Source organism: Silurus aristotelis, assembly GCF_946808225.1.
Source record: "Silurus aristotelis genome assembly, chromosome: 28".
Taxonomy (NCBI): Eukaryota; Metazoa; Chordata; class Actinopteri; order Siluriformes; family Siluridae; genus Silurus; species Silurus aristotelis.
In genome coordinates, this window is record NC_139601.1 from 16,193,351 (window position 1) to 16,205,371 (window position 12,021).

The 12,021-nt window shown below is 44.6% G+C and overlaps 1 protein-coding gene across 14 annotated transcripts in view; it reads left to right on the forward strand.

The window, feature by feature from the left end:
- epb41l2 (erythrocyte membrane protein band 4.1 like 2) overlaps positions 1–12,021 on the forward strand; it is a 36,173-nt gene that overhangs the window by 5,493 nt on the left and 18,659 nt on the right. For 13 of the 14 annotated variants that reach the window (XM_083534421.1, XM_083534418.1, XM_083534419.1 and 10 more), the window contains exons 2-4: positions 3,036–3,202; positions 4,225–4,446; positions 4,615–4,770. In XM_083534421.1, coding sequence (XP_083390547.1) covers positions 3,050–3,202; positions 4,225–4,446; positions 4,615–4,770 — 531 coding nt within the window. In that variant the 5' untranslated portion in view covers positions 3,036–3,049. The remainder of the gene's footprint in view (positions 1–3,035; positions 3,203–4,224; positions 4,447–4,614; positions 4,771–12,021) is intronic. The other variant, XM_083534420.1, reaches the window with a different exon arrangement.

A 12,021-nucleotide genomic window follows, 5' to 3' on the forward strand; every position in this document is an offset into this window, starting at 1 on the left:
ACAGTGTGTTCGTGGTTTTGGGACTTTTGTATGTGTGTAAGGTCCAGATGAGGGGTGGAGGGCCGGTTTCTGGGTGATGGTGGTGATGTCATACTTGGACTTCATTTGGTCGTCCAGCCTTCAGATGGAATCCACACAAACAACATCTGTGCATCTGTACACATACGGGTATAGCCGCAGATACGGTTATAGATATACATACAGATATAGCAGCAAATACGGTTACAGCTGCAGATATAGTTACAGTATATATGCGTATCCGGTTGTAGCTATGGAAGATGGAATCCACATAAACAGATGGACCTCATTGTACACACACATCAGTGCTGTGGTTCTGGTGCACATTATATAAATCTGTGATGTGCATCTGCACTGCTACTACAGAAAATGAATAAACACCTTCTGACCAATCAGAGTGCAGAAGAGTGTAGTTTTAGAGAGAAGTGGACTTTTGCACTCAGCTGACCTTGCTCTGATTCCCCCCCCTCCCACACGTGTCTACGATGCGTGTGTTGAATAAAGTATGAGTGGAGCGTGCCGCTGTCGTGTCACCATTTCATCCTCTGCACCATCCAAAGAGGCGTTTAGTTCCCCTCTGCTGAACAGCAACAGTGTTTGTTCAGACCCGTTTGTTACCTCATTGGGTGATGATGATCAAACTGCAGGTGTCTCCGTAGGAACAGCGTTGTCCTGGAAACCAGAAGAGGGAACGCAAAAAGAGAGAAAAAAAACCGAATGGGCTGGAGAGATAAAAAGAGGGAAAGAGCGAGAAAAATGAGAGAGAGAGGGTGTAGGCGCAAACAAAATAATATACTGTAAGTGTACACTCGTGTTCAACTTAATACACATTATAATTAGGTTTGTACACAGATAAGTCGGTAGTGTGCAAGGAAATAAGAACATACATAAATAAATTGGTAAGTTATCAAGTCAATGATTTTATATATATATACACACATAAAAAGCTTAAACAAGAAGCTACGCCCCCAGTGGGAGAAACCCTGACCTCTCAGTGGAGAGCCTGACCCTCCCTCATTAGTGAAAGAGTCTGACCACTCAGTGGAGAGCCTGACTGTCTTAGTGCAAAAACCTGGTCCCCCCAGCGAAGGAGCCCTGACAAACCTTGAGCCCACCAAGTGGAAGAGCCTGTACCCCTTCAAGGGGAAGAACCCTGACTCCCCAGTGGTAGAAAAGCCTGTTCCCCTCGATTGGAGAAATCTTGACTCACCAGTGGTGGAACCCCTACCCACCCAGTAGAAAAGCCTGCTTCCCTCCAATGGAAAAACTCGGATCTCCTCCAAGTGAGGTAACCCCACCAGTTCTCCCCCACTCTACATAGGTACTTGAATTTCCAGTGTAGAGTCCCAATCAGATCAGCCCAGGAACTCCTTGTGAGTTCACGGTGTTCTATGATGAGTTCTGCACTCGAGATGAAAACAGCATGTCTCTTTTCTGACCTTTGACCCCACTGAGTAACTCATCGTTCACCCAGACACAGAGCCAGCTTTGTTCCTGAACTTGCTCTCTGTCACCGATTCTTTCCGTTGTTCCTCTGGTGTTTGAGGAACAGCTGCTACAGGAATCTTAATCAGATCTCAGAGTAATGCAGTAACAGTGTAATCTAATCAAATCTAATCTATGCGTCATTCGTGTGCGAGTCGCCGCTTGTTCCCGAATAATCACACAGTGTGTTTCTGCAGACCGCAAGTTGTATATCAGCACTTTAATTCGAACGAAAATGTTGGTGATTGTGTGCAACAGCCGTGTTTTGGTCTTCTGTCAGTGACGTGTATCGACATGCTATAAACACACACACACACACACACACACACACACACACACACACACACACACACGTGTACCAGCAGCCTGTAATTATTTATAGAGAGAACAGATGAACACAGGTTGTTGATCATAGCTTCCGCTTTACTCCACACACACACACACACACGCGCGCGCACGCGCACACACACACACACACACACACACACACACACCTGTTTTATGTTCAACATTAGAAATACACACACACACACACACACACACACACACACAAACACTGTTAACTAGGAATTTACACACAGAGGTCACCATCCCACCTTTACACTATTCATTCACTTGCTTACAGCTGTCTGCCTGTCTCTGTCTGTCTGTCTCTCAGTCTGTCTGTCTCTGTCTGTCTGTCTCTCAGTCTGTCTGTCTCTCAGTCTGTCTCTGTCTGTCTGTCTGTCTGTCTGTCTATCTATCTCTGTCTCTCTGTCTGTCTGTCTCTGTCTCTCTGTTTCTCAGTCTGTCTGTCTCTCGCTCTCTCTCTTTCTCTCTCTCTTTCTTTTAGTCTTTTCTCATCCGTCTCTGTCTGCCTCCCTTTTTCTCATGCTGTGTCTCTGTTTGTCTTTCACACAGTGCCCATCTCTCTGGCTTCGTGTCTGCAGGTTCTTCTGTTACTCTCTTCACTGTTTCACACACATTGTCTCTCTCTGTTTTCAGTTTTTGTCTCTTTCTTTGTACTTCTGTCTTTATTTCTGTCTCACGTCTGTCTTTCTGTCTGCTTGTCCGTCTCCCCCTCAAGTTTTGTTTTGTCTCGTATCGGTGCACAGACAATCGCACCGATGTCTTTGTGACTTTCCCAATCCGATGCGCTAATATTTGATTTCTTTGTAACACTGGAGGAAAATCAGTGCTGGTGACACACACACACACACACAGCTGTGTTAGTACAGCAACAACAGAACATTATTTTAATTCATCACACAAAGTGTCCAAGAATACAGATACACTGTGTGTGTGTGCGTGTGTGTGTGTGTGTGCGCGCGCATTATAGGTGTGTCCGCTACACACTGAATACAAGTCTCTGATGTGGGTTTGACTGTTGTGTTCTGATTGTGTGTGTGTGTGTGTGTGTGTGTGTGTGTGTGTGTGTGTGAGAGAAAGAGAGTGTGGTTAATGACCTCATCATCATCACACTGATTGAGATCGCCAGAGAAGGATGTAAAAGTGTGGGCTGATCATAACATCTCCTTCTCTGTGTCCTTCAGTCTGATTGGTTGCGATGACGACGGAGGCGGGGCCAGAGGCGGAGGTGAAGAAGGAGCCGGAGAAGCAGGAGGAGTGTGAGGAGCAGCAGGTCGAAAACCCCAGCGAGAACGCGGAGAATGCGAGTCCTCAGAGCCCTGAGAACCTCGAGAACCCGGAGACTCCAGAGGTACGACGTATCTTTGGATGAAATCAGTCACACGGTCGCCAGCAGTGTTGGGCAGTAATGCATTACCGGAAACTTTAAAAAATAAAGTAACTTCGTTACCGTTACCGTATGGTGCGTTACATGTTACTTTTATAAATTAATTAATTTCGGCTGAAGTGTAGACTACAGCCTAACCTGCTTACAGCAGCTTTGCATTGTAGGATTGGTGGATAAACCACTGTAACACGAAGAAGACCCACTGTAGGATTGGTGGATGAACCACTGTAAACAGGAAGAAGACGCGCTGTGGGCGTGTCTCCGTTTATTCAGGTCTGTGCGGCAGTAATGGCGAGTCGAGGCGAGAGCAAGACGAGTTTCTCAAAGTGGAAATATGCTCATTATTTCACTTTAGTTGAGTATAAATACAAAAACTTTTAAGTCAAATGTAAGCTGTGTCTTTCTGGTTTGAAGCTCGTATCTACTGCGATAAACAGCAACTCCAATCTGTTGAAGCTGCTCCAGGACCTCCATGCTAGAAGCTAGAAGCTATGCGCTAACCCGGTGTTCTACATTGTTGATAGTTTTCATACTTCAGCTGTGAAAGGAACATGTTTCAGAGCTCAACACAACAGCAGAAGCCACTTTAGTTTTTGATTGTGAATATATTATTCAGCTTGTTTTGTTATTTATTTCAGAAATCCTTGTGATATATTCAGTATGTGCAGGTCTGACTTTAATTTAATAGTGTTTAAAAATGACTTTGTGTTTGTTTAAGTCAGTTTTGTGTTTGTATAAACCATAACGCATAAAAGGGCATTAATGGGAACATTAAAGAAGGTTCTTTAAAAAAGTAACTAAAAAGTTACTTTTAACAGTCACGCATTACTTTTTGGTGTAAATTATCAACAAAGTAACAGTTACTTTTTGAATGAAGTAACGAGTAACTAACTAGTTACTATTTTTTAGTAACGAGCACAACACTGGTCACCAGTTTGTGTTAACATTGTTAATTCGTCTGGTCGTCTCTGTCCTTCAACTTGCAGAAAGTGAAGGCGGAGCCTGACACACCCACAAGCCCCTTCCAATCCAGCGAGCAGAAGAAGGACAAGGGCGTCTCTCGATTCCTGCCTCCATGGCGCAAACGGCAAAAGTCCCTCAGCCAAGTGGAGTCTAAAGACACGCCCACTCAGACCCAGGAAGAGGCGGAACCAAAGGGAGACGACGGGTCACCTGAGCAGAACGAGGTGTCCGGCTCGGAGGCTCAGGTGGGAGGTTGAGACCTTGAACCTCACTGCAGGAACTGAGAAGATCTTCCTATTTTTCTTTATGCGTTTTGATTGTGTGTGTGTGTGTGTGTGTGTGTGTGTGTGTGTGTGTGTGTGTGTGTGTGTGTGTGTGTGTGTGTGTGTGTGTGTGTGTGTGTGTGTGTGTAGCCAGTGAAGGAGGAGAGAGAGGGGGAGTCTGAGAGAAAAGGAGGAGATCAGGAGGAGAACGGCGCCACGTCTCCTGCCAAACCTGGAAAGAAGATGAAGATGGTGGTGTGTCATGTGACCCTGCTGGATGGGAGCCAGTTCCAGTGTGAAGTGGAGGTAGGTGTGTGTGTGTGTGTGTGTGTGTGTGTGTGTGTGTGTGTGTGTGTGTGTGTGTGTGTGTGTGTGTGTGTGTGTGAGACTTTCCATCTCGCCCCAAAAAAAGCTCCTGAGAATTTCCAGAAAAGGTTCCTGTCGCTTGCCTCTTTGCCCAAACGGCAAACGATTCCTGAAAATAAAGTTTGTGTTTCTTGAAAAAAAGGTTCCTAATCACTTGCAAAAGTTCCTGACACACTGTTCCTTGTGTGCTTGCAAAAATGGTTAAACAGTTCCTGGTGTCTTGATCAGGTTCCTGAGTGCTAGGACAATTTCCTGAACTAACAATAAAAGCTTCCTGAATTACATATTTCTAGAACAGCTTCCTGGGTTCCTAAAGGTTCCCAAAAAAGGGTTCCTGAGCCCTGAAAACTTCCTGAGGTACCATCTCATGATTCATGAGATCTTTCTGAGAGAAATCTTCGTTCCTGAGAAGGTTCCTGTCTAGCTGCAGGAACGTGGAAGGCTCCCTGAAAGGAGCTTCTAAAGAAACTTGTCTTCATCTCTAGCATCTGCTACCTCCATGCTAAAAACTCCTGAAGAATGAATTAGGCAGCTAACGCTAGCGCTTCTGCTCAAATATTGCAGAAGACTGTCAACCATGCAAGCTTAGAGCTGGTTAGCGAAGCAGACTACAGACCGAATGAGATCGTAGCTAAGAATGCAGGAACTGTTTTGGACACTTTTATGGGAACTTTAATGGAAATTGAGTTCATGTTCTTACTTTTTAAAGTTTTGAGTTTGCAAAGGAGTGTTTATAGTTGTGTGTGTAATGAGGAAGTTTAATCCTGCTGAATAATTTTTTTCCCCCTCCGCTTCCTCATTCACACTTTGCATAACCTCCTTTATTACAGGCAGCTGCTTGTTAGGGGGCGTGGCCAGGCTCGATCCTTAACAGGTCACGTGACCAAACACTTGTAGTACAAAGTCAATAACTCCATGGGCTTTAGATGATAATTTTTTGGGGGCAGAAAATAGCGATTCCCGAATGAGCTCCCGGGATCCTGAAAATAATTTAGGTTCCTGGTTTTCTTAAAAGTGGTTCTGAATAAAAAATGAGTCCAGAAAAGTTTTTTTTTTTTTTTACAAACAGTTTCTGTTCTCAAAATTAGTTGTTGAAGGTTTCTGGCCACCTAAAAAAACTCAGGAATCAAAGTTTTGTGTTTCCAGAAAGATTACCAGGGTTCCTGACACTTCAACCTAAAATAATACCAGAACGTCTGACTCAAAGTTTCTAAATAAGATCTATGTTCTTCGAATAGTTCCTGACCTCTTCAAATTAATACTAGAACCAGGCAAGATGAATGATAGTTTCTGGATTGCAGAAAAGAAGACTTGGGTTCTTTAAATGGTTCCTGACCACCCCAGAACAATTCCAGAACTTTAAAATAAAAGTTACTTTTTTCTGGGAAAATTATCTAGACACTTTAAAAAGTTCCTGACCACCAAAACTTACAAAACTTCTGAATCGGCATTTCTGGTTACTATCAAAGTTCTAGGTTCCTTAAAGGCTTTGAAGCAACCCTGAAATAACTAGAAAACTCCTGAATTACAGTTTCTGGTTTCCAGAAAAGACTTCAAATGGTTCCTAACTTCCCCAAAATAATTATAGAACTGCTGAATTAAAACTTGTGGTTTCCAGAAAAGATCAGCGTTCTGAAAGGCTCCTCGACCACCCTGAAATAATCGGAGAACTCATGATTTAAAGTTTTTAAACGGTTCTTCTGAGCTTGGTTGTGCTAAATTTTCAGAACAAAAAAGTTCCAGAGTTCCTGAAAAACTTCTTTGATACATGAAAATGTTCTTAAGCATCTGCAGAACTTTACCATTAATCCTAACTGACTGGGGTTGAAGGCCACTTCCATGAATAAAACGTGATGGTGAGCAACCGTCCGTGTGTTAAACAACAGATGGCGTGTGCACACGTTCACGCGTCCTGCTCAGTGTAAACACAATAAACACACACACACACACACACACACACACACACACAGAGCTCAGGAACATGTTAGCTTTTAAACCCGCTGCCATAGAAACTATTCTCCCTTTGACTCCATGTCAGGCAACTTGGGGGAGACTTGCTTTATGACCGAATTTACTCCAGAGGAAGTTATACATGGCTTGATGGTTCTCCGTGTATGTGTGTGTGTGAGGCAGATTCTTGGCTTAAGTCTTGTCTAAACAACTCTGTGGAGTGTTTATGCTAGTCAACGATATCACGTGGTTCATCTTGGATGTGTCAGAGTAATGATTATATCCAAGACCGAGAGCAGGGCATTGGTCACTGGGCCGTGTGTGTGTGTGTGCACGAGTGTGTGTTTGCGGTGGCAGGTTCAGGAGTAGTAATGCTATGATGGGATTAGTTAAGGTGCTGAGTTAGGGATTCTGCGTGTGTGTGTGTTTGCGCGTGTGTGTGCGTGTGTGCTACACCCCTGCCATTAAACGGGACAATCTCCTTTGGTTGAGGACGTCATCAGGTCAGACTGGGGGCGCCTCTTTGATTGGGACAAATAGACAAGGTATTATAAAGGGTTGATGGGTGTGTCTTTAGACTGGATTGATGGGCATGGCTTCAGGTGGGTTAGATGGGCGTGGCCTCAGGTGGGATTGAAACAACAAGGAAAGATCGACGTGATTACAGTTGAGAAAAATGGGCATGGCTTTGTGTATTATGAACATGCCTCGGAATATAAAGTCTGGGTGTGAGCTGAGGTAAGATGAATAGAATAAAAACACTGCATTAACATCAGTAGATAACGATTTCATAAACTATTTCAATAATAAAGTTGAAAACATCAGTCGAAAAATCCAGACGGTCAGTATAAATCCAGACTATTTTATAACTATCCCTGTTATAAGCTGGTTGGGGGCTTTAAGTGAGGCAGGTTGGCATGTTTTCAGGGGAGACTGATCATATAGTGGTTTCAGGTGGGACCTGTGAGGGTATCTTCAGGAGGCGGTTGGTTAGGGGTCCTCAAGTGGGGCAGGTTGGTGTGTCTTTAGGGGAGACTGATGGTTAAGAAGGCCTTAAGTGGGGCAGGTTGGTGTGTCTTTAGGGGAGACTGATGGCTAAGGGGGCCTCAAGTCGGGCAGGTTGGTGTGCCTTTAGGGGAGACTGATGGTTAAGAAGGCCTCAAGTGGGGCAGGTTGGTTTGTCTTTAGGGGAGACTGATGGCTAAGGGGGCCTCAAGTTGGGCAGGTTGGTGTGCCTTTAGGGAAGACTGATGGTTAACCAGGCCTCAAGTGGGGCAGGTTGGTGTGCCTTTAGGGAAGGCTGATGGTTAAGGGGGCCTCAAGTGGGGCAGGTTGGTGTGCCTTTAGGGAAGGCTGATGGTTAAGGGGGCCTCAAGTGGGGCAGGTTGGTGTGTCTTTAGGGGAGACTGATGGTATGGTGGCTTCAGGTAAGAGAGGACTATTGTGTCTTCAGGGAGGATTGATGATTAGGTGGCTTCAGGTGGAAAGAATTTGTGAATTTTCAGGGTAGACTGATGGTTAGGTGGTTTCAGGTGGAACAGATGAATGTATCTTCAGGGGAGACTTGGGTTACTTAAAATAAAGCAAATATATTGCATTGAAGGCTAGGACTTCTGGGAATTATGGACCTAGCTTTGTGTGGTTAGGTGGCTTCACACGTGAAAGATGCTTTTGAGTTTGGGTGGGATACATGAATGCAGCTTTATCTGGGACAGGCGGGGCTGACTTTGAGTGGGAACAGGTGGGCATGTCTTTGTCTGGTAGAAGCAGCCAGATATCTTTGTGTAAAACTGGTTAGCAGTTTGTTTTACCTCTATGAAATCAAGACCACGCCCACATTCCTGTCTCTAGACTCGTCTGTTGTGGTCTGTGATGCGCAGACAGACCCTATTGTCCAGTCTGCTTGGTCAGGGTGGACTGTGTGTGTGTGTGTGTGTGTTTGTGTATGTGTGTGTGTGTTTTAGCGCTGAGTGTGCGGTTTGCTACTGTGGCCTCACTGCTGTTTTAACAAAACTCTTTTTGTCTCATTGCTTTTTCAGAAAATCGCTGATGCTTCACTAAAAGCTTTTGTTCCAGCCGGTCCACCCAGAATACACACACACATACACGCAAATACACACAAACACACACATGCTAGTCACTGATTAAACCTCATTTAAGCAAATAGTGAAGTTCTCATGCACAAAAGAGGATCTAAATTATCCTTTTTGTGTTTGGTGTATAGTTACCCAGGTATTATTTCACACTTGTGTTTTATGCTGGGATTTTGTCCAGCATTGTGATGTGTCTCGCACGCACCCAAAATGGAAATGCAATCATTTTCAGACTTATAACAACCTGTAAGACCCATAACTTGAGATTTTTGGTGTCTTGAGTCACTGTTGGATTGTTTGATGTTGGTGGGTGAGACAGTTACTTTTTAGTCTCTTAAGGACGCAGGTGGTCGCTTAGGAGCTAAAGCAGTCTGTGTATTTGCAGGGACAGATGCGATGTAGAAGTAGGTGTGGAAGCGTGAGAAATTAGCTGTGATCCCTGTTTGTGGGTGTAAATGGTCCAATTGTGTAGGTGTCATATCAATTATTTTTTTTTGGTCCCTCTTTGAGCAGACACCATTGGTCCCAATTTAGCATTTAAGTGTACGCCATTAGTCTTCTTTTCACCAGACACCATTTAAACTCTCTCTTTCTTACACTCTCTATATTGACATCACGTCATAAAGGTTTTAGGAATGTTTTGGCGGTTAACTGTTTTGGATGTCCTCACAATCCCGTCCTGTGTGTGATGTCACTCTGCACTCGATGCAGCTGGAAAACCCCAACAATCCTCTTTGTGTGTCTCAGCCTCTGGATGAAATTTGCGATGGTGTTTATCGATGAGACCATCTTTAGTTTGTCTGTTTCGACCCCGCCCCGATTCTCTCTGTCTTTCTCGTCCTCTAAATCCGGCGGCATTTGTCCCTAAAAACTTGTTTGAACGAGATGCGCCTGAACAGCTTCGGTCCCTGCAGAATGGCTGCATGTATTATTCAGGCTCATTTCTGAGCTCTGACATATTCAGGACCCTCCGCCCCAAGCTGCAGCTGTGAGTGTGTGAGTGTGTGAGTGTGTGAGTGTGTGAGTGTGTGAGTGTGTGAGTGTGTGAGTGTGTGAGTGTGTGAGTGCGCGCGTGTGTGTGTGTGTGTGAGAGATAGTCCATTAAAAATGGCTTCTGAAAGATAACAGTGTTCAGACATACTACACACTCGTTAAATTTGCACTTGATAACTGGTTCAGGGTTGTAACGATTTGTGAATAGTCAGTTTCCATTAATTCCTCGGAGTCCTCATGCGACCTGTGTGTGTGTGTGTGTGTGTGTGTGTGTGTGTGTGTGTGTGTGTGTGTGTGTGTGTGTGTGTGTGCGCGCGCGCGCGTGTTTACGTTTGTAGCAGACTCAGTGGTCGGTCTCATCAATCTGGACATATTTATCAATCTAGGTAACATTTTTGGCATGAAATCTAATATCTGTGGCATTCCAAGTCCAAGCATTAAGAGTGTGCGATTTTTCAAACTTGTCTAGTTAGTCTACTTAAGTTTGTTTGCTCGCTTAGTTTTTGTGTAGCATTGGTTCTCTATGCTGGTATTTGGGGCACGTAGCGTTTATCTTTGCAGGACATGCTATGTTTAGCTCCACCCACTTTATCAATGGGACGTTCTAGCATGTGAGCAGGTTTTACCTCAGCACACGGCTGTTTTCTATTTGGACTCAGTAAAAACGAGCATGGCATGCAAAGGGTTTTATGGTGTGTGTGTGTGTTTAAGTTTAAAGCCTGTGTTTTTCCTAACCCACTTAAATCTGCCAGGCCTGATCAATATTGCACCGCTCTTCCTGGAATCCATTAGCTTGTGTGTGTTTTTTTCCCATCCTTAATGGCCCTTGCCTGGTTTTCGACTCTCTCTGGTACCGCATCCGCAGTTTGCCCTCTCGAGTACACTTCCTTATTTGTTTAAATAGAACATGTGGCCTTTTTTTTTCTAGTTACAGCTAGCGTTGACCTAACCCTAAGCTCGGAGGCTCCTTCCACAACGTCTCAGTGAAAGCCGTCGCTATGGAAACAATAGCGTTTTAGAGAATGTTGGCTTCGATGCGAATGTGTTAGGAATCCAGTTGGATTCTGGTGACTCGAGGAAGTTGTGAATGTCAACATCTGCCACTCGTCTGCTTTGGGACACGTTTGTAGGGACCAAGTTATAGGGACACATTTGTAGGGATGAAGTAAAATACAGGGACATTTGTAGGGATGAAGCACGTTAAAGGGACAAAGTAAGTTATAGGGACATGTTAAGAGAGGCCAAGTAAGTTATAGAAACACATTTGTAGGGGCAAAGTAAGTTATAGGGTCACGTTTGAAGGGCAGAATAAGTTGTAGGGACACATTAGTTGGGAGGAATTGAGTTATGGGGACACATTTGTAGGGATGAGGCAAGTTATAGGGACATTAGGAATCTGACAAATCTGATTAGGGTGACCCGAGGGTCCTCAAGAGTTGTGGCTTTGTGAGTGTTGTGAAATTGTCGACACTGCCTCGTTGTCCTCGGTGCAGATGCCAACATCTGTCCCTCGTCTGCCGTCTGTCTCCGCCTCTCCTCGCCTCCTGTCTCGTTCTCCCGCCCTGTCGCATCCGTCTCGTCGACACAGAGCTGAAATGTCTTGTCTGTGGGCGGGTCCGGACTCGCTCCCTCTCCTCCGGTTTCACGTTCCTTTACACACTGATCAAAGGTTAAGAGGCGAGATAATCGCGTCTGTGTGTGTGATGTTTTAGTCGACATTTGGTCGCCTCATTCCTCAGAAGTCACTCACAAACACACACACTCTCACATACACACAAAGCTGCCTGTCATTCCTATTGTCGTTTTTACTCGTAGCCGCCTCGCTCTTTCGAAAACAGCTCGCTCTCGGAAACCTTGCTCGTTCTTCTTTGCTTAAAAAATACCAATTGATACTGGAGACTCTTTCCATAAATCTAACATAAAGGTCTCATTACTGCAAACCTAGCATGTTGGTCGAGTACAAGTCTCTTCCATGTCCACGCCAACATGTTTCCGTCCCTTGTGGGAATCTGGGACTGGCATATATATATGTACAGTGGTTATGTCGATGTCCTAGGGGTCCCCAAAAAGCATCGAGGTAACCGATGATCGAGATAAAAGAAAATCAAAATGGCGGCAATATATTAACGTGCTTGAAGTTTCTTTATGTACATGA